The sequence below is a fragment of the Schistocerca americana genome, chromosome 7 (genome assembly GCF_021461395.2).
Source record: "Schistocerca americana isolate TAMUIC-IGC-003095 chromosome 7, iqSchAmer2.1, whole genome shotgun sequence".
NCBI lineage: Eukaryota > Metazoa > Arthropoda > Insecta > Orthoptera > Acrididae > Schistocerca > Schistocerca americana.
In genome coordinates this window covers 130,419,499-130,442,446 of record NC_060125.1, presented here as the reverse complement: position 1 = coordinate 130,442,446, position 22,948 = coordinate 130,419,499, and the positions used below count along the sequence as shown (strand labels likewise).

Below are 22,948 nucleotides of genomic sequence, written 5' to 3'. Positions count from 1 at the left end.
TCAAGTTGTGCCACAAACTTCTCTTCTCCCCAATCCTATTCAATACTTCCTCATTAGTTATGTAATCTACCCACCTAATCTTCAGCATTCTTCTCTAGCACCACATTTCGAAAGCTTCTATTCTCTTCTTGTCCAAACTATTTATCGTCCATGTTTCACTTCCATACATGGCTACACTCCATACAAATACTTTCAGAAATGACTTCCTGACACTTAAATCAATACTGGATGTTAACAAATTTCTCTTCTTCAGAAACGCTTTCCTTGCCATTGCCAGCCTACATTTTATATCCTCTCTACTTTGACCATCATCAGTTATTTTGCTCCCCAAATAGCAAAACTCCTTTACTACTTTAAGTGCCTCATTTCCTAACCTAATTCCCTCAGCATCACCCGACTTAATTAGACTACATTCCATTATCCTTGTTTTGCTTTTGTTGATGTTCATCTTATATCCTCCTTTCAAGACACTGTCCATTCCATTCAACTGCTCTTCCAAGTCCTTTGCTGTCTCTGACAGAATTACAATGCCATCGGCGAACCTCAAAGTTTTTATTTCTTCTCTGTGAATTTTAATACCTACTCCGAATTTTTCTTTTGTTTCCTTTACTGCTTGCTCAATATACAGATTGAACAACATCGGGGAGAGGCTACAACCCTGTCTTACTCCCTTCCCAACCACTGCTTCCCTTTCATGTCCCTCGACTCTTATAACTGCCATCTGGTTTCTGTACAAATTGTAAATAGCCTTTCGCTCCCTGTATTTTACCCCTGCCACCTTTAGAATTTGAAAGAGAGTATCCCAGTCAACATTGTCAAAAGCTTTCTCTAAGTCTACAAATGCTAGAAACGTAGCTTTGCCTTTCCTTAATCTTTCTTCTAAGATAAGTCGTAAGGTCAGTATTGCCTCACGTGTTCCAGTGTTTCTACGGAATCCAAACTGATCTTCCCCGACGTTGGCTTCTACTAGTTTTTCTATTCGTCTGTAAAGAATTCGTGTTAGTATTTTGCAGCTGTGACTTATTAAACTGATAGTTCGGTAATTTACACATCTGTCAACACCTGCTTTCTTTGGGATTGGAATTATTATATTCTTCTTGAAGTCTGAGGGTATTTCGCCGTTTCATACATCTTGCTCACCAGATGGTAGAGTTTTGTCAGGGCTGGCTCTCCCACGGCCGTCAGTAGTTCCAGTGGAATATTGTCTACTCCGGGGGCCTTGTTTCGACTCAGGTCTTTCAGTGCTCTGTCAAACTCTTCACGCAGTATCATATCTCCCATTTCATCTTCATCTACATCCTCTTCCATTTCCATAATATTGTCCTCAAGTACATCGCCCTTGTATAGACCCTCTATATACTCCTTCCACCATTCTGCTTTTCCTTCTTTGCCTAGAACTGGGTTTCCATCTGAGCTCTTGATATTCATACAAGTCGTTCTCTTATCTCCAAAGGTCTCAATTAAGTAACTTTTTATTTTTAAATGCTAATAAATAATGTAACTACTAATTACTAATAACATGCGAGATCAAATAAAATCTGCCCGATCTGACAAAATTCGATAATTACCTGTGACAACTGGCAAAAATTTCATGAGCATATAGGTAGAGTGGTGGTTGAAGGCTACTACAGAAGTTCGTACTCTCAAAACCTGACACTTCTCGACAGCATAAAACAAGGTTGTCTTTGCTGCCACAATTGCTGGGCGGAGGTGAGATGATGGGCTGGCAGGAAATTAGGGTTTGTTGTTTAGGGATATCTTTAGTTGCTTCCTCCACGAACCCATTCCACCCAGGAGTACCTGGCAGCTGACTGACTGTGGCATACTACCATAGCATGTCTGCTAAGGAAGGAATAACAATATCCACTGACATCGATGATGACTGCAAGCAGTCTTGAATAATGTTAATTTTCATGGCTCCCAAACCTGTAGCATTATTTTTTCTCAAAATGTTTCAATTTTACGGAGCTGAAGCGGCCAGTCACCTCTGCTGAAAGTATTTTTACTAAATGACATAATTAGGTTAATTTAACAACATACTTAAGTTAATATAACAACTTTATTTTTTGTGTTTTTTTGTTTTTCTTTATTTTTTTTTTATTTTGTGTGTGTGTGTGTGTGTGTGTGTGTGTGTGTGTGTGTGTGTGTGACAGCTGCCAACAAGCTGTGTGCTATAGCCATACTTTTGGTTTTCCATTTATTCAAATTTCCTCGTGTATTTATCATTAATCAATTAATTAAATTTGGGAAAGTATCAGGGATGATTTACTGTCTTCCTAACTGTACTTGCAATTATTTTAAGCAAAGTCTGTAATTGTATGGTAAGACAATATATTAAAGAATTAATTGCAGATATTCACATTTGCTTGAAAAAGAGAGATTGTGAATCAGTCAGCAGGCTCTGCGTAGTGCTATATGGACCAGGTATCTGAGCTCTTACCTTGTTGTGAAAGCTATAACTTGTTGCAGAGGCTATAATCATGCAGAGACTACATAGAAAAGACTAACATGGTGTTCAAGCTCCTTACCACTCCGTCCCTATGTACTGCAATCCATTACAGATGACTAAGGGAATAAAAAGTCAAGAGAATTCATGTTGCCTCACCATGAGTTTCGTGGGTCTGGCTTTTTATTCTAAACTTCCCAGTACACCAAGTATTGCTTGTCACGGCAAACAATAAAGACATAATGATTTTTCTCAATAATTAACAACTTATTAATCATCTATTGGTACTGGATACTCTACTATATCATGACTTTACTAAAATACACTCAGAGTGATACTTCTCTACAGAGTTAATAAATCACAATAGACAAGGAGTAAATGCATAGCGCAAATCAAAGCTACTTGTAGTAACATACGAGGCACTACCCAAGATATTTGAGCATTTCACAGTAGTGGTCAAACCAGTAGCAGTGCGACATTCTGCTGATAGATAGTTCAAGGTTCATGTCTTGGCTACTGCAGTGCAAAGTGTGCACTGTCCTTGGCGCCTGCAGTTGTTAGGTTTAGTGGTGCATGTCAGGATGTGTCTCACAAGGGGAAGGCCTCAGACACAGCCAACTGATTCGGCTCAAATTGGGCAGGTCGCTTGTGTACAACCTAAAACGAAGGACTATGATATTTTGGGTCAACACCCCCGCGTTTTTGAGAAAATCATCCCTAAAGGTTACGACGAGCAATCGACTCAAAATTGGAGGGGTCGATAGATAATTGTAAATAGAGCATTTTTCATCATCAGGTATGGGATCCGCAAATGCATACTTTTCCAGAAATCGGGGGAAGAAACTTTTATATCTGCCTCTCCTGCACCCACATGGTAAACGCTTAGCGCCGATAGTGCAACAGCCACGGTAACTGGTTGGGATTCAGAAAACCCGTGTTCAAATCTGGAAGAAACATAGCGGATGTTATTCTTTTCGTTTGTATTTTTCCATATCTCAATTGACAAGGATAGGAGGGTTAATAAGGTAAGTAAATCAATAAGGAATGATAATAATAAGGTAGGCAAACTTATTTCCCAAACGCCGTGAGTTAGTAAAGTATTAAACTTTTCAGCCTTGTCACATGAAAACAACTCCGAATAAGAGTATTGCGAATTCCTCACGAGGGAGCACAGATAGCCAACCACGCAACGCTTGTTTACAGCGAGGCACGGGACAGAATGCACGCGGGGAAAGTTATGTTGTCCCGGTTGCCTCTTCGTCATATCATAGTTGGGAACCTGGAAGAATGGTGTCCACCACGAGCCTTACAGAAGTCAATCGGAAATTGTTTTCCGTCATTAGGCTGCCGTGAACGTCGCCGATACATGTAGTGATTTTTGCATCATTAATGCGCCGAATTAAGTATGTTTTGTGAATGAATACAGTGTACTTCCATAAGTAACATATGACGAGTACTGTATGTAGTTTGTAGTACTTAGCTCATCTGTTTATGCCGTGTTAACTAGTTACTGTTTGTTGTGTCATATCTTTCAGGTGCATAATCTGAATAATGGAGGATGTACACCCTTCGACTAGCACTGTAATGTATAGTTGGGAGCCTGTCACAGACAAGCGGGAAGTTAGCGACGCTGTGTTTTGGTTTGTAAAAGTGTTGCAAGACAGATGCATTATCAATACACTACCGGAAGCAGGCAGTTCTGTTTCTCGGCCTTCCAGATTGATAGGAACAGCTATCGTCGAGCGATTTTTGGAGCTGACTTTTGTTGATACTGAAGTACTATACCACGAAGACGAAGCAGAAGGTGATTCAGTGGAAGATATCCCAAATAGTGACTCGCAGACTGGTCATAACACTTTGGAAACCTCCACGTCACTGGGAATATATGCTTCATCTGTTCCTGATGAGTATTACGAACTGGTTACTGAATGATTGAACTACGGCGCTGTACCCCTTGAAGTAAAAGTAAAGGCGGTAGTGCTAGCCAGGAATAATCTAAATTGGAACTTACAAACACTGCAAAAGAATGGAGCAACAACATCCTCGAAAAGGAAGGAGGACTTTAAATTGTGGGGAAGTGATATCAAAGGAGGGACAAGCTACGGCAAATACCAGGTGATAAATAAGTGGACATATGACCGATTTGTCGAATCTCGTAACGAGAATGTAACATCAAGAATACTTCAGGAATGGGCTGCAGGTGCAGCGCTTCAATATACGGCCAACAAGGATTTTACGTTTGCTGCATCATTATCTTCGGAAATTAATTTTAAATCGGAGTATAAAATTCATCAACGGCACGTCACTAAATACGTCTCTCATAAGGAGGTATAAAATATAGAAGATATACAGAAAGTGGCAGCTCTTTTCAGCATGCAAACGGTGTCACTTATGACCAGTTTAAATCGTGATTACGTGATCGACACCGATCAAACAGGATGCGAGTATCGGGTGAACATTCGACGCACTTTATTGCATAAGGGAGAAAAACGAACTCTTGCCCCAGTTGGTAGTAAAAACAAAGTAACACATTCTTACACGGCGCAATATTGCCATCACGGTCTCTGGAAAAGTGTTGCCTAAGGTTTTCCTGTTTACAAGAAACAAATGTTACATTTGATCATCGGGTTATAGAAGAGGTCAATCATTTAACCGACTCGTTGAAAAATGTTTACGTTACCTGCTCCAAATTCGGGACACTGACGAATGCGATTTACAGAACATTTCTTGAGAATGTTTTAAAACCATACGTTTCTGATAACAAGTTTTGTCTAATATTGGATTCCTGGTTCAAAATGGCTCTGAGCACTATGAGACTTAACTACTGAGGTCATCAGTCCCCTAGAATTTAGAACTACTTAAACCTAACTAACCTAAGGACATCACACACATCCATGCCCAAGCCAGGATTTGAACCTGCGACCATAGCGGTCGCGCGGTTACAGACTGTAGTGCCTAGAACCGCTCGGTCACTCTGGCTGGCTGGATTCCTGGAGTGGACAAATTAATACTACAATGTATGACACACTGTTCATAGAAGGCGAGGGTCAGCCGACGTGCACAGTAAAAGTAATACCGGCAAACTGCACACCTGTGTGCCAGCCGTGTAATGTTTATTTCTATCGCCAGGTTAAAAACTATTTCCAGGCTTCAGAATTGCAGTGTGCTTCTGGAAACCCAGCGGGAATTGCACAACCGCACAGATGCAATAACTATTCACAGCATAATTCATAACCAACTTTCAGCACCGATTTTTCAGGCAATGATACCATATGCGTTGTACACATCAAAATTAATTCCCGAAAAAGACGTATTTTTAAATGTAAACCAAGTTTGTTTTCCGCCGACTCTTCGGAAGGAACAGTGTAGCTGTCGAAAGATTGCATTCATTAGATGTTCTTGGTGCCGTGAGTATATTTGTTTCGAATGGTTATATGAAAAGTGCCATCCATCTAGTTGTTCGAAGAAAAATGAGGACACGTAACAGTGACTGGAAGAGCCATTGTAAAGTGAGCTAGAGAAACATTTTAGTTGTTTACTATACCAAGAGGTTTGAGAAATTATTTGCCTGTCTTATTATTAACATTCCTTATTGATTTACTTACGTTATTAACTTTCCTATCCCTTTCAATTGAGATATCGAAAAATACAAAGGAAAAGAAGAACATCCGCTAGGTTTCTTCGAGATTCGAACCCGGGTTCTACAATTCCCAGCCAGTTACCTTGGCCGTTGCGCTGTCGGTGCTATCGGCGATATGCATTTACCATGTGGGTACAGAAGTGGCACTTCTAAAAGTATCTTTCCTCGATTTCTGGAAAAGTATGAATTTCTGGACCCCATACCTGATGATGAAAAATGTTCTATTTACAATTATCTATCAATCCCGGCAGTTTTGAGTCGATTGCTCGTCGTAACCTTTAGGGGTGATTTTCTCAAAGTCGCGAGGGTGTTGACCCAAAATATCTTAGGTTGTACACAAGCGACCTGCCCAATTTGAGCCAAATCGGTTTCCCGTGTCTGAGGCCTTCCCCTTGTCAGTGCTGCTGGGAACTGTGAAATGTATAACATGAAGGAGCAACAGATTTGCATCAAATTCTGTTTAAAGATGAAGAAAACTGCAGTCAAAACCCACCACATTCTGACACAGGCATTTGATGAGAGTGCACTGAGTCAAGCAAGAAAATTTGAGTGACAAGTATTTCAAGGAAGGTCAAGAACGTGTGGAAGATGACAAACATTCTGGTTGACCATCAACATACACAACACTGGAAATTATCACTTAAGTGTGTGACGTTATTCACACAGACTGAAGGCAGACAAATCATGATGTTTGTAAGAGACTTGGGCTTTCATATAGTACATGTCAACAAATTGTAGTTGATGTACTGAACATGAAACAAACTGCAGTGAAGTTTTTTCCTCACCTTCTCAACATCGACCAATGAAACCTCAGGATTCAGGTGTGCACTGAGCTGCAACAAAGAGTTCAAAAGTGTCCAAAATCCTTAACCAGAGTAATAATAGGTGATGAATCTTGGCTCTACAGATATGACCTTGAAACAAAGCAGCAATCATCACAATGGAAAACATCTTCTCCAAGGCCCATAAAATATTGACAAGTTTGCAGCAGCATGAAGTCAATTTCATTTTTCGCAACATCCAAGAAATAGTTCGCACCTGGTCAGACTGTCAATGGGCAGTTTTGCTGCGAGGTTTTGAAGTGACTGAGGGAAAATGGTTGGCACAAATTCCCAGAGTTGTGGAAAATGAAAGATTGGTTGGTGCACCACGACAATGCAACCGCACACGCCTCACTCGTTGTAAAGGAGTTCCTGGCCAAAAACAACATGGCAACAGTCCTCCATCCTAACTACTCACCAGGCCTAGCTCATGAGACTACTACCTGTTCCCAAAGATGAAAATTGATGTTTTGACTCTATTAAAGACATTCACATGGAATTGCAACAGTTCTTGAACACTCATCACCCTATGGACTTTCAGCAGTGCTTCCAAAAATGGAAGCCATGCTGGGATCATTACATTCATGCCTGAGGTGACACTTTGAAGGTGACGGAGGACTTTAGGATGTAAGTATAATTTTCTGATTTTTACAATGAAAATCTCTGATGTTTTGGGTAGCACCTCATACAGTCTTATGTCCACACAGTAGCGTGTTTAAAACTACATTTAATTAAAGGGTGTAGTCACTTCTCTCACTCAGGACCAACATTTTATCAGTTCATAAATCTTTTACTACAATGAGGCCCTCATTCACTGTAAGAAATTGCTTTGACGGGGACTACTATGTTGCACTGTAAACCTGCAGTTGATCTTCAGGAAGTATGTCTGCAGCTGTTTCAACTACACGTCGGCACACTTCTGGAGATGGCCTTTTTGACTGACAATAACCATCTGTAAGCATCTTTTGCAATGTTTTTGAAGTAAATAACAGTGGATTTCTTCACAGGTAGGCAATCACTGTATCTTCCACGTTTCTTCAACAATTTAGAATCTGCAGTCATGATATCAGGATGGTTTTCACTGTCTGGTCTATTAACTACTGAAGTGAAAGTTGACATTTTCCTTGAGGTAGTTGAAAATTTGCTGCATGGTACCCGTTTCAGTGGCAGAAGGACCTAGTTTCTTTTTTCTACCTGCTTTGGACCGTCATGTGGGACCTTCATGCATTTGATGTGGAACTGGGCATCTCCTCCACCCATGTCAGAAACTGGTCCAATTTGATGTATTACTGAGCACCCTAGTTGATTTTTTAATTCTCAAAAAGGTTCAGCAGTCTCTCTCAGCCAAAGCTTATGTGAACGATACACTAGGTACCATCAATTAATTGGCTGGGAGCTTGTTTTCTTGGGCCAGAAATTCTGGTATGACAGCTGACCCATACAAAAAAACGGTTTTGAAATAAACATCCAGCTGAGCAGATCAAGTTTCTTTTCTGCTGCAACCAGTCACCACCTCTTAGCCTCCACAGCACAAATTTTTTGCTGAAGTAGGTTTTTCAACATGGTTCACCAATCTTTACAACTCTTTTCCCATCCAAAACAGCAGCCATCCCACCCTTGCATCTTTGGTTCCCGTTTGCTAGTTGCCTGCTAGGTTGCAAAGCACACCTAATATATATCAGGTCATTGTGCGAAAACTATGTCTACATGGCCACAACAGCCAGAGGCAGTGACCACATGCGTGCAAGTTGTGTTTGTGAGGTTTCCTATCTCTGAAGAAGGAATTTGCCCAAAAGCTTAAGCGTTTTGCAGTCTTTTTGTTGTGTTTGCATGGTTCAACACCACCCCTACATAGTTAGTAGTACTCTATCTTTTTCATAATGTTGTTATTGCATCATGGGATTTCCATTGTTTGATTTCACCACTGATAGTGGAAGTTATTACAGAGGATCATTCTGTTTATAGCAGTTTGGTGCATTATACCATACCAGATTCACAATGGTCTGCAATTTGATATGCAACTTATAATGTATCAGTAGACATGCGGCAGCACATACTGCTTAACATATTCCAAAATGCTGCGCATAAAAATGGAATTCTTTCAAGGCACATACCTTGGGTTCTATTGAAGACGGTAAGGTGGGGTCAAGTGTTTTGGGTAGCACTTAGGCTACAACCCATTTGTATAGCTGACAGAGGGACTGTCCCATTGTCACTATCCTATAGTACAGAGTCAAAGTATGGATAATACACACATCCTCCTGCTTAGGCAATTTGATTCGTTTTGCATCTGATGTGGAGGCATCATTGGTTTATGAGGCTTTCCTTAGAAAACCTACAAGCTGCCAATTCCAAGACAGGTGAGCAGCCTAGTTTCCGCGATATAGTCCGAAGATCCCGATCTCTAACGACCTTGAAAATTTTACTAATTTCTTTATCTATTTCCAAGATATATATGTTAAAGTTACACTACTTGTACACTGCCTGCATTATCATCAGATGGGTTCTGGGAACCTGATGTAATACTGAAGGTCATAAAAAATGTTAGTGCACCTAAGAACTGGCTTCAGGTGTAAGTTAGTTCTGTGTTTTTTCAATTTCACGTAAGTAAACTATCAAAACTTTACTTACCCATAAAGTTCTTTTCATGTAAGTGACTTGCCTTGCTGCAGCAGGGAAAATAAGGGAACTAGCGGAAAAATGCTATCTGAGCACAAAAAAGACAAATATGCTCCAGTTTAAAAGACTGACTGAAAATTGGGATACCAGCTGCCTCATTCTAATGTCCTTGGCTCCTTTAAAAACTTTCCCAAAAATTTTGGCATGTAAATATACTTTGACTTTTTTATGAGAGGAGAGGAGACACGAAAGTAATAAATACTGGAAGATAGTAGACAGTGGTTATGGTACAAAAAGAATGAAGAACAATGACAGTGTGAGAAAATGAGGACACAGTGGCAGTGGAACACAGCCGACAGTGACAGGAAAGTGGAGTGTGGAGAGGAATAAAAAGGAGAAAGTGGAAGTGAGTGAGGGCCAGTGATAATGAGAGTCTATGACAATGACAGGGGGGGGGGGGGGAGAGAGAGAGAGAGAGAGAGAGAGAGAGAGAGAGAGAGAGAGAGAGAGAGAGAGAGAGAGCAGCAGCAGCAGCTGTGGGAAGGAATAAATTTGACAGTTGCAGTAAGAGAGAGTAAAAAGGGAGACAGTGACAGTGAGACAAGACAGTAGTAATAGTAGTAGGACAGAATAAAGGAGCCTGTGGCTGTGAGAGAGGAGACAGTGACAGACAAAGAGATAATGACCTTGAACTGGGCTGAATGAGAATTGACAAGTGGGAGTGGATGCATATGAGCAACTTCCATTGACACACTAGTGGGTGTGAGCAGTTTACAGTAATGGGAGTGTAAGGTAGGTTGCACATTAAAAGGAGCACAAATGTTTGTGAATGCCAAAATTTTTGGGAATTTTTTCAAAGGTGCTGGAAGCAGAATGAGGCAGCTGGTACCAAACATTTCAGTCAGAGTCTTATGTAAACAGGAACATACATTCTTTGTACTCTGATAGGAGCATTTTTCTGCTGGTAATGTGACAATTGCTCAAAAGAGCGTGTCTCATTTAGTTGCATTATACAGTGTGTCCCAGTTCTGTTAGGACTGTGGCTATGAAAAATAGAAGTCACAGATTATGCTCACAAAATCATGTATTTATTGAAAAGTCTCCCCCTGAAATGTTTACTGTAGTCCCTTTCTTGCAGTTGCATTCAGTACCACAGTACAATTTTCTTAGATGTTCATAATTGCAACACAACTGTTCTTTCATTGCCAGCTTCACAGTGATATATATTGATAAAATTCTCTTTTAGATTGGCTATATCCGTAAGTAAAACGAAAGTAATGGAAGTATATTAACATGAGCAACAACAGTGCTAAACAATAAGATAATAGGTAAGTCAATTCGTTAAAACAGCTCAGAACAGATGTCACTCACCATATAGCAGACTGGAGCCAGCTGCCAGACTGAAATCATGTATTTGTGAGAGTTGCATTTACATGTGCGTGCTGGTGTGTGTGTGTGTGTGTGTGTGTGTGTGTGTGTGTGTCCTATGTTTTGCAAAAGCCTTGTTGGCTGCAAGCTAACTTTCCGACAGTCTTTTTGTTGTGCCTTTCTGTGACTCAGCTACTCCACTATATGGTGAGTAGCAACTATCCTTTTCATTATATTGTTAAATTCCATCCTGGATTTTCCATTGTTTAATCAGGACAGTTGGCAATACACAAAACTAATTCAATGTGATCAAAAAATAATCATACATTACAAATAATTGTATAAGGAGATACCTTGGTAGAACTACAAGGAAAGAACACAGATTGGCTATTATAATGGCTAGGCCTGCTCTCATGTACAGCAGTGGAGGTTCCTTTTTGGATTAACATTAAGAGACAGATTGCAAAGTGAAGACAAGACAGCAAGTAGACTTGAAAACAGCACCTGCCATGGCAGGCATGTTACGTTTTAACCAAACTGGATGGCAGTACATGGGATAACCAATTAAGAGATGGAGGAAACAGTCCTGTTAAATGCCTTTGGTTTCAGAAGTGGGCTACACACACTCCCTTGAAATACAGAAGAAGAAGAAGACCTACTGGCACCACCATGAAGCTTAGTACTTTTAACAGAGAAAGACAGAAAAGTCCGAATGGCACAAACAATGCCTAACTCTCAAAGCTGTGAAATAACCTCTAAAAACCACACCACCATAAATGCTGCTGGAACAAAAGACACTGTCCTATGTGTACATTAAAAGTACACAATGGTATCTGAAAATTATGCTGCTCCTTCTCGTTGAAGATTAGCGCATGCTAAAAACAGACACCGTCAAAAGAATGATTAGACAGACACATTTAGCATCACATCTGACAATTAGTAACTCTTCATTTTTAGTACAGAGTTTACTACCAGAAAAGTAAAAAGGTAACTATTTAAAAAATAATAATATTTATTCACACAACTCTGGGCTTTATTCAACATAGTTTGTCTTCAATGCCATCACTGTGGCACAGGACATGACTAACAGTTTTTGGCATTAATGTCTTACAATTATAAAAGACAGACTAGTAATTAAATAAATAACACTTGAGAATTCGCAGTTTCCTACAACAATAAATAAATATTACTAAACTGTTCATTTACAATTCAAACTCTTTACAAACTATCAACAATATAGTTGATTAACAAGTGGGTTTTATTGTCTTGGTTAACATTTTCTAGTGTGAAGCTTCAATTTTGCGACAGATTTCATTAGTAAATTCCGAGCACTTTGCTGGACCGCCCAAATCCCCTGTGCGGTACTTTTCTTCTTTGATAGTATCAAAGCAAGCTTGCTCTATTCGTGCTGCATAGTCATTGAGTTCCATGTAGCGTAACATCATAACAGCAGAAAGCAGGAGTGCAGTAGGATTGGCTTTGTCTTGTCCTGCTATGTCTGGAGCAGTACCGTGCACCTACAAGACAAACATTTTCATAAATATCTGAATTTTACAAACAACTTGTGAAAACAATGCACATAATTTTCAAATAAATTTATGAGTGAAGTTCTCTTTCAAACACTCTCCATTCAATTAAAAATACAGGAAAAAGTTGATATCACTTTTCGAAAGACATGGTCACAAAGCCTTGTGAAATTTAAGAAAAATACGAATTTGGTGATCAGAAATTGTCAGTAAATGCTCACAGATGGAACAGGTGACTGGAAGAAAATGGCATGCAGCACGAGCACTGAGATTAGTATGAAGGGAAAGGTTAAACCAATGTAATTTAATCACACCTATGAATATCATCATCATCAGCAGCAGCAGAAGCAGAAGAAGAAGTGGTTATGGTCAGTAATTTTCATATCATAAGAAGGAGATAAATTACTACTTAAAATTCAATAACATGAACCATGGACCTTGCCGTTGGTGGGGAGGCTTGCGTGCCTCAGCGATACAGATAGCCGTACCGTAGGTGCAACCACAACGGAGGGGTATCTGTTGAGAGGCCAGACAGACATGTGGTTCCTGAAGAGGGGCAGCAGCCTTTTCAGTAGTTGCAAGGGCAACAGTCTGGATGATTGACTGATCTGGCCTTGTAACAATAACCAAAACGGCCTTGCTGTGCTGGTACTGCGAACGGCTGAAAGCAAGGGGAAACTACAGCCGTAATTTTTCCCGAGGGCATGCAGCTTTACTGTATGATTACATGATGATGGCGTCCTCTTGGGTAAAATATTCCGGAGGTAAAATAGTCCCCCATTCGGATCTCCGGGCGGGGACTACTCAAGAGGATGTCGTTATCAGGAGAAAGAAAACTGGCGTTCTACGGATCGGAGCGTGGAATGTCAGATCCCTTAATCGGGCAGGTAGGTGAGAAAATTTAAAAAGGGAAATGGATAGGTTGAAGTTAGATATAGTGGGAACTAGTGAAGTTCGGTGGCAGGAGGAACAAGACTTCTGGTCAGGTGACTACAGGGTTATAAACACAAAATCAAATAGGGGTAATGCAGGAGTAGGTTTAATAATGAATAGGAAAATAGGAATGCGGGTAAGCTACTACAAACAGCATAGTGAACGCATTATTGTGGCCAAGATAGACGCGAAGCCCACACCTACTACAGTAGTACAAGTTTATATGCCAACTAGCTCTGCAGATGACGAAGAAATTGAAGAAATGTATGATGAAATAAAAGAAATTATTCAGATTGTGAAGGGAGACGAAAATTTAATAGTCATGAGTGACTGGAATTCGAGTGTAGGAAAAGGGAGAGAAGGAAACATAGTAGGTGAATATGGATTGTGGGACAGAAATGAAAGACGAAGCCGTCTGGTAGAATTTTGCACAGAGCACAACAATCATAACAAACACTTGGTTTAAGAATCATGAAAGAAGGTTGTATACATGGAAGAACCCTGGAGATACTAAAAGGTATCAGATAGATTATATAATGGTAAGACAGAGATTTAGGAACCAGGTTTTAAATTGTAAGACATTTCCAGGGGCAGATGTGGGCTCTGACCACAATCTATTGGTTATGACCTGTAGATTAAAACTGAAGAAACTGCAAAAAGGTCGGAATTTAAGGAGATGGGACCTGGATAAACTAAAAGAACCAGAGGTTGTACAGAGATTCAGGGAGACCATAAGGGAGCAATTGACAGGAATGGGGGAAATAAATACAGTAGAAGAAGAATGGGTAGCTTTGAGGGATGAAGTAGTGAAGGCAGCAGAGGATCAAGTAGGTAAAAAGACGAGGGCTAGTAGAAATCCTTGGGTAACAGAAGAAATGTTAAATTTAATTGATGAAAGGAGAAAATATAAAAATGCAGTAAGTGAAACAGGCAAAAAGGAATTCAAACGTCTCAAAAATGAGATCGACAGGAAGTGCAAAATGGCTAAGCAGGGATGGCTAGAGGACAAATGTAAGGATGTAGAGGCCTATCTCACTAGGGGTAAGATAGATACCGCCTACAGGAAAATTAAAGAGAGATTTGGAGATAAGAGAACGCCTTGTATGAATATCAAGAGCTCAGATGGAAACCCAGTTCTAAGCAAAGAAGGGAAAGCAGAAAGGTGGAAGGAGTATATAGAGGGTCTATACAAGGGCGATGTACTTGAGGACAATATTATGGAAATGGAAGAGGATGTAGATGAAGATGAAATGGGAGATACGATACTGCGTGAAGAGTTTGACAGAGCACTGAAAGACCTGAGTCGAAACAAGGCCCCCGGAGTAGACAATATTCCATTGGAACTACTGACAGCCGTGGGAAAGCCAGTCCTGACAAAACTCTACCATCTGGTGAGCAAGATGTATGAAAGAGGCGAAATACCCTCAGACTTCAAGAAGAATATAATGATTCCAATCCCAAAGAAGGCAGGTGTTGACAGATGTGAAAATTACCGAACTATCAGCTTAATAAGTCACAGCTGCAAAATACTAACACGAATTCTTTACAGACGAATGGAAAAACTAGTAGAAGCTGACCTCGGGGAAGATCAGTTTGGATTCTGTAGAAATACTGGAACACGTGAGGCAATACTGACCTTACGACTTATCTTAGAAGAAAGATTAAGGAAAGGCAAAGCTACGTTTCTAGCATTTGTAGACTTAGAGAAAGCTTTTGACAATGTTGACTGGAATACTCTCTTTCAAATTCTAAAGGTGGCAGGGGTAAAATACAGGGAGCGAAAGGCTATTTACAATTTGTATGGCAGTTGTAAGAGTCGAGGGACATGAAAGGGAAGCAGTGGTTGGGAAGGGAGTAAGACAGGGTTGTAGCCTCTCCCCGATGTTGTTCAATCTGTATATTGAGCAAGCAGTAAAGGAAACAAAAGAAAAATTCGGAGTAGGTATTAAAATTCACAGAGAAGAAATAAAAACTTTGAGGTTCGCCGATGGCATTGTAATTCTGTCAGAGACAGCAAAGGACTTGGAAGAGCAGTTGAATGGAATGGACAGTGTCTTGAAAGGAGGATATAAGATGAACATCAACAAAAGCAAAACAAGGATAATGGAATGTAGTCTAATTAAGTCGGGTGATGCTGAGGGAATTAGGTTAGGAAATGAGGCACTTAAAGTAGTAAAGGAGTTTTGCTATTTGGGGAGCAAAATAACTGATGATGGTCGAAGTAGAGAGGATATAAAACGTAGGCTGGCAATGGCAAGGAAAGCGTTTCTGAAGAAGAGAAATTTGTTAACATCCAGTATTGATTTAAGTGTCAGGAAGTCATTTCTGAAAGTATTCGTATGGAGTGTAGTCATGTATGGAAGTGAAACATGGACGATAAATAGTTTGGACAAGAAGAGAATAGAAGCTTTCGAAATGCGGTGCTACAGAAGAATGCTGAAGATTACATGGGTAGATCACATAACTAATGAGGAAGTATTGAATAGGATTGGGGAGAAGAGAAGTTTGTGGCACAACTTGACTAGAAGAAGGGATCGGTTGGTAGGACATGTTCTGAGGCATCAAGGGATCACCAATTTAGTATTGGAGGGAAGCGTGGAGGGTAAAAATCGTAGAGGGAGACCAAGAGATGAATACACTAAGCAGATTCAGAAGGATGTAGGTTGCAGTAGGTACGGGGAGATGAAAAAGCTTGCACAGGATAGAGTAGCATGGAGAGCTGCATCAAACCAGTATCAGGACTGAAGACCACAACAACAACAACATAGATTAATCAGTAAGCGTTGGATTTGACTTCTAGTACCAAATACATTAAGATATTCTTCCCCACAGAGACAACTCCATGAAGATTGTAGACCCACTTAAATGGATAATGACCACATAATGATGTATGGCTGACCTCAATTCAACATGGTTATCTACTGCAGAAATGCCATGTTACCTAAAAGCAAATATTCGATTCTAAGGAAAATTACTACCAAGATCCTGTCATATACTCCCTCTTTTCCTAATAAAGTCTATTCTTTTAAGAAAGATATTTCCCTCAGGCTTCTTAACGGGTTAATTTGTACCCAGTACTTCTAGCAGTACATATGAACATGACAGAGAGCCAAACTCTCACTGTTCACTGCCAAGGTCATATCACCACAGGCAGATGACCCTATTTGATAATTACACTTATGGAAAATCTGAAAAGTATAGACTGCCACTCGTCACAGAGAGGAGGCACTGAGTGACTGATGGGCACAGTGAAAAGAAGAGGTGTGGGGGCAAGAAATTGGGAGGGGGGGGTGGGGGGGGGGGGGGAGAGAGGGGGGAGAGAGAGAGAGAGAGAGAGAGAGAGAGAGAGAGAGAGAGAGAGAGAGAGAGAGAGAGTGGGGTAAGGGTGGGGCTGGAAATGGGGAAGATTTTAGTGATGCCTGTGGTAACGTGCAGGGGTGTGGTGGGAACGGGCTTTGGGCTTCATGCAGCATCAATAGGCTGTGCTGGGGGAGGCGAGGAGCAGCAAAGGCGAGAGGAGACTACAGAGAAGGGGAAAGGACTACGCACATTTGCTGGTGGGACGAACAGCTTGTGTAAGGGTGGAGTCGGATTGTAACACGGAAAGGATACAGAGTGGAGCAGGATAGGTGGACTAAAGGGACTAGCAAAGGATGAGGCTCAGGGTAGGGGGGGGTGGGGGTGGGAGAATCCAGGTTGTGAAGCAGTCTACATCAAGCAATGATGTTTGATGGATAGATGGATGGATTAACGGAGTTAAAGGAACCAAATTACGAGGTCTTTGGTCCTTTAATCTTTCCGATTCATTTTTGGACTATGTCCAATATTACCCGCTTCTGCTATGACATTTCCATTACTGTGCTTTCCGTTCACATCATTGTTGCAGTTCACTAGGTGCAGGGCAGCACTTAGCACGTAGACCTGACAACTCAAAGCATGTTGCATTCACATGTTTCTAGTAGGATAATGGCTGGTACAAAAACGTGTTACGTTGTCATGATACTGCCATGTGGCTTCTTGAAGACACCAAAGACATAGGGGAATTTGTTGATGAAAGTGACCTAGAAGATACTTCCACTGTGTGCAGTGAATCAAAATCTACTGATGGAGTGGACAGTGATGAACTGAGAACCTGTAGCAAATACATGGAAAGTTTATTGCAATAATGATGGTGATCTCATTAGGTTTTCTTGTTCTGTCACACAATAGGGTTTCACCATTTCTCATAGTATCTGACCAAAATCTAAACTTGAATATTTACAATTCCTCTTCACTGACTGTTTTATTAGTGAAACTGTGAATGCTATGAATATTCTAAGGAACAGATACAGATAGTTACTCCACTTTCAAAACACTTAATGCGGCACTTGTGGAGAGATGTTTAATTAGAAGTCCTGAAGGCTTTTTTGTGTGTAAAATGGAACATGGCCTTGAATTTGAAGGTAGAATTAGTTAATTTTACAGAAGACTGGCACGAACAAACTCCATTTTTCAAGCATGTTTTTCTCATCTCTATTATTTTCTGAAATATTCTGGATACTGCATTCAGTTCCACTTGTCACAGCTCAGGGATGTCAATGTACGAGAGAGAGCGAGGTGAAGGACATTGGTTAATATATTTACAGTGAATGCAAAGAACTTTATGTACCAAAATGAAATGTGGCTCTGGACGAGAGCACAGTAGGATTCAAAGGAAGAATTCAATTCAAATGCTACGCGCTAAAAGAAGCCTTTACGAGTTTTCTGTCTGTGTCATTCAGAAAATGTGTGTGTTTTTTCTCACATCCCATTTTATAAGAAGACAACTACAGAGACTCTCACGGATGAAAATGGGAAAGCAAAGCATCCGCTTTGGTGTCATCCACTAGCACCAGAGTTAGCATGTCTGCAAGTTTAAGATTTCACTGTAGGCGGCCAAATCGGGAAGTCCAGTAGGAAATGGCCCATGGAGAGATGGGCACCACACTGACAGTGGGTTGGATCCTCGCATTGGAGGATGTGGCTTTGGGTCAGCCAAGAGTGGCCTATGAGAAGCCAACAGAGGACAGCTGATTCACTGCAAGATGCCACACAGTCAAGAGTCTCCTTTACGGTTTGCAGTTTACTTCGAGCAACCAGGGCACAACAATCCATGTTTCAGGCCTCCAACAATTGTCTGTGTAGAGTCAACCAATGGTCCAATTCCAGTACCCTAATTCCAAAGTCGGCATCCTGGTAGCGAACTTTGCCAACTGGTCAGCGTATTTTTCCCCAAGATCCCAATGTGATAAGGAGTCCATACAGAGACAACCAACCAAGCATCCGGAATGGTGAAGGTCATCCAAGAGATAGTGGGTCATTAAAACCAATGGGTGTCTAGGGGGTCTTGGATAGCACTGGTTGACAGTCAGAAGAGTACTTAAGGAGTCAATGCCAATTAAGAATGACTCACCAGTACAAAAATGAAGGTGGCTGAGGGATTGAGCAACACCAGCCAATTCTGCAGTGAATATACTGCATCTGTCTGGCAGGGAGTGTAGTTCACCGCATCTTGCATGTGTGTAGAGAAAACCAGCTCGTCCATCAACAGAGCCTTCAGTGCATACCACTTCTGAGCCCAGGAATGCATCATGGACGTTCAGGCACAGGCTGCACAAAAATCCGTAAGGTTTACTAGTCTTTCAGTCTACAGGTGAGGTCGAGGCCAATCTGGGGGTGGGGTAAACATCGTAGGGGTCATCTGTCTGCAGACTGCGATCATACCTTCAGATCATGTCCACTGTTGTTGGAGGCAGATCTCCCTACAAGTAAAAAAGGATGTGGTAGTTTGGATGCTCAGGAGACCAGTGAATGTGTATGCACAGATGAAAAATAGTTATCACCTGATCTGTAGGGGAGGGACACCAGCCTCCGCAAGTGTAGAGGGGACTGTACCCCAGCTGGTGTTATTGTGACAGCAAAGAGAATGACCAGCATTTTTGTTTAAGTTGGAGAAGATAGGGACACCATGTCATGTGGGTGTCAAACACCAACCCCAGGAAACGATAAGGCCCCACTAGAATGAGCATATGTCGTCTAGGTAGAGTTCTGGTTAGGGATGGGCAGTACAACAGTGACAGAGGTGCATGACATGTCTAGGCGGCAGAAAACCAGAAGCAATGAGTGAGAGCCTGGGACTGCCCCTTTTATATGGCATCCTGCAGTCAGTGTTCAGCAACACACACACACACACACACACACACACACACACACACACACACTAGAAGAGCACTAGTAAAAGCAAAACTAGTCAGCATTCAGGGAGACTGTACAGCTGCAGCTAGATCATTGATAGTCACTTTAACAAGAGGCACATTCATTGAATACAAAGCCCTGTGGGTACCCATTCTGCTGTATATTATGGGCATTACTGTGGGAAGCACCAACTCAAACCCAGAAAGTACAGCAGGACAAGAAGTTGCAGACAAAAATCAAGAATTGTCCCCAGAGACCCCACTCACAGAAGGTAACGAGGATCAGACACCATGTGCTGTCATAAGCCATATGCAACTGAAGAAGATAGTGATCAGATGTTGACATCGAGCAAAATCTGACTGAATAGAGACTCCAGGCAGATCAGATTACCTGCAGCGGAATGGCCTTAGTGTAAACCACCCTGGGACATGTACTAAAACAGCCATGAGCTCACCCATGCATTCGAGCAATTTGCAGAGAACATTAGTGAGGCCAATAGGGTGATAGCGGTCATTTCCAGGGGGTGTTTATCTGGTTTCAGTACTGGGATGACCAAGCCTTCTCACCACTGAGATGGAAACTCGCCCCCTCTCCTGATATGGTGGAAAATTATTGGCAACCATATGATGTTGGTAATCCACTGATAAGGGTTTTGAATATTTGGCTCTGGATGCAGTCTGGCCCTGGAGCTGTGCCACTGCAAAGGGCTGGGGCTCTGAGGAATTCCCACTCACTGAATGGAGCATTATAAGGTAGCAGGTGACACATAGTAAACAGTAAATGATGTCCCTCTACCCACTGTTTGATAACACAAAATGCATGCTGATAATCCTCTGATGCAGAAGTTGGAGCATAGTGAAAAGCTAAATGTTCGGCAACCGTTTCCAGATCAATGTAAACATAACCATTTACAGAGATACCCGGTGCAAGTCCAGGGTACTGGTGTCTGTAGAGGCTTTGAGTCTGCCTCGAAACCTGCAATGGAATGGTATGTGGTCCAATAGCAGCAACATATCACTCCCAGCATTCTTGTTTCTGTTGTTTTGTGGGACCAGGCATGGAGCTTTTTAAAGGCAATAGTCGAAAGCTAACTCCAGGTGGCAGCAGAAAAGAGAGACATGCCCAATACTGGCAGTCAAAGGAGTCATCGGAAAAGGAGGCACAGAATGGGTGGCAAGGCACGTGTATCTGCTGAGAAGAGCATCAAGCCAATATGACAGCAGTAATTCATCAGCTTCTGCATACAGACTCACAACCAGGCTAGCGTAAAGGCGCCAGTGACCAAACAGATTCTACGATGGTGGATTGTATTTAGACGGCATAAAATGGACGGACGTGCTGATGCGTAAATGAAACACCCCCCCCCCCCCTCAACTAGTTTCGAACAGACAAGAGGTTGGTACAAACGAAGGAGAGTGGTCCGATATGCTACCCAGGAGGTACCATTGAGGATACGCAGGAGATTTAGGGACTGGGTGCACCGGGAAGCCAGGTAAGACACGTGGGAGAATCAAGAAAGTGCTCAATCAAGCATGAGCCCCAGGAATTTTGTAGTTTCAGCGAACAGAAGAGCAACAAGCCCAAGATGTAAAGATGGAGGAAGAAACCAAATGCGCTGCCAGAAATTCATACAAGGGGTTTTGTCAGTGGAAAATTAAGCCACTGTCGATGATCCACAAGTGAAGACAATCGAAAAGTCGCTGGAGACACTGCTCTAGGAGACAAGTTTGTGGGGAACTGCAATAGACAGCAAAATTGTCAATGAAAAGGGAGTGGGAGATACCCGGCAGGAGACAGACCATAATGGGGTTCATGGCTATAGCAAAGAGGACGACACTCAGGATGGAGCCCCGAGGTACCCCGTTTTCCTGGATAAAGGTGTCCGACACGGAAGAACCCACCTTACCTTAAAAACCCTGTCTTAAAAATTCCTGAAGGAAGCAGGGCAGGTGACATCAGACATGTAGAAGGTATGGAGAATACAAGTCCTCCAGCATGTATTGCAGACTTTTCCCAAATCAAGAAACACGTCCACAGTCCAGTATTAAGAAAAAAGTTCATGACATGGGTTGACGAGACGGTCAACCACATTGTGCAGTGGTTGGTAAATTGCGAGACTGGAGCCAGCATACCAGCCGGGCACGTATCATACATCAATCCTCTAAATCCTCACACAAACGAAAAAATGGCTGACATCGAAATAAGTGTCCAAGGAATAGAAAAGCAACTGGAATCACTCAACAGAGGAAAGTCCACTGGACCTGACGGGATACCAATTCGATTCTACACGAGTACGCGAAAGAACTTGCCCCCCTTCTAACAGCCGCATACCGCAAGTCTCTAGAGGAACGGAAGGTTCCAAATGATTGGAAAAGAGCACAGGTAGTCCCAGTCTTCAAGAAGGGTGATCGAGCAGATGTGCAAAACTGTAGACCTAAATCTCTGATGTCGATCTGTTGTAGAATTTTAGAACATGTTTTTTGCTCGCACGTCATGTCGTTTTTGGAAACCCAGAATCTACTCTGTAGGAGTCAACATGGATTCCGGAAACAGCGATCGTGTGAGACCCAACTCGCTTTATTTGTTCATGAGACCCAGAAAATATTAGATACAGGCTCCCAGGTAGATGCTATTTTCCTTGACTTCCGGAAGGCGTTCGATACAGTTCCGCACTGTTGCCTGATAAAGTAAGAGCCTATGGAATATCAGACCAGCTGTGTGGCTGGATTCAAGAGATTTTAGCAAACAGAACACAGCATGTTGTTATCAACGGAGAGACGTCTACAGACGTTAAAGTAACCTCCGGTGTGCCACAGGGGAGTGTTATGGGACCATTGCTTTTCACAAAAAAAAAAAAAAAAAAAAAAAAAAAAAAAAAAAAAAAAAAAAAAAAAAAAAAAAAAAAATTATATATATATAGACACACACACACACACACACACACACACACACACACACACACACACACAAAGATGATGTGACTTACCAAATGAAAGTGCTGGCCGGTCGACAGACACACAAACAAACACAAACATACACACAAAATTCAAGCTTTCGCAACGAACTGTTGCCTCATCAGGAAAGAGGGAAGGAGAGGGAAAGACGAAAGGATGTGGGTTTTAAGGGAGAGGGTAAGGAGTCATTCCAATCCCGGGAGCAGAAAGACTTACCTTAGGGGGAAAAAAGGACGGGTACACACACACACACACACACACACACACACACACACACACACACACATATACAAACACAAGCAGACATATTTAAAGACCATATTTTTTTTTTTTTTTTTTTTTGTTGTTGTTGTGAAAAGCAATGGTCCCATAACACTCCCCTGTGGCACGCCAGAGGTTACTTTAACGCCTGTAGACGTCTCTCCATT

The 22,948-nt window shown here is 41.6% G+C and overlaps 1 protein-coding gene across 1 annotated transcript in view; it reads right to left on the bottom strand.

Moving 5' to 3' along the window:
- Positions 1-11,886: 11,886 nt before the first annotated feature.
- LOC124622530 (probable isocitrate dehydrogenase [NAD] subunit alpha, mitochondrial) overlaps positions 11,887-22,948 on the bottom strand; it is a 76,095-nt gene continuing 65,033 nt past the window's right edge. Inside the window, exon 6 of the mRNA XM_047148263.1 lies at positions 11,887-12,411. Within this exon, the coding sequence (XP_047004219.1) occupies positions 12,175-12,411 (237 nt within the window). The 3' untranslated portion in view covers positions 11,887-12,174. The remainder of the gene's footprint in view (positions 12,412-22,948) is intronic.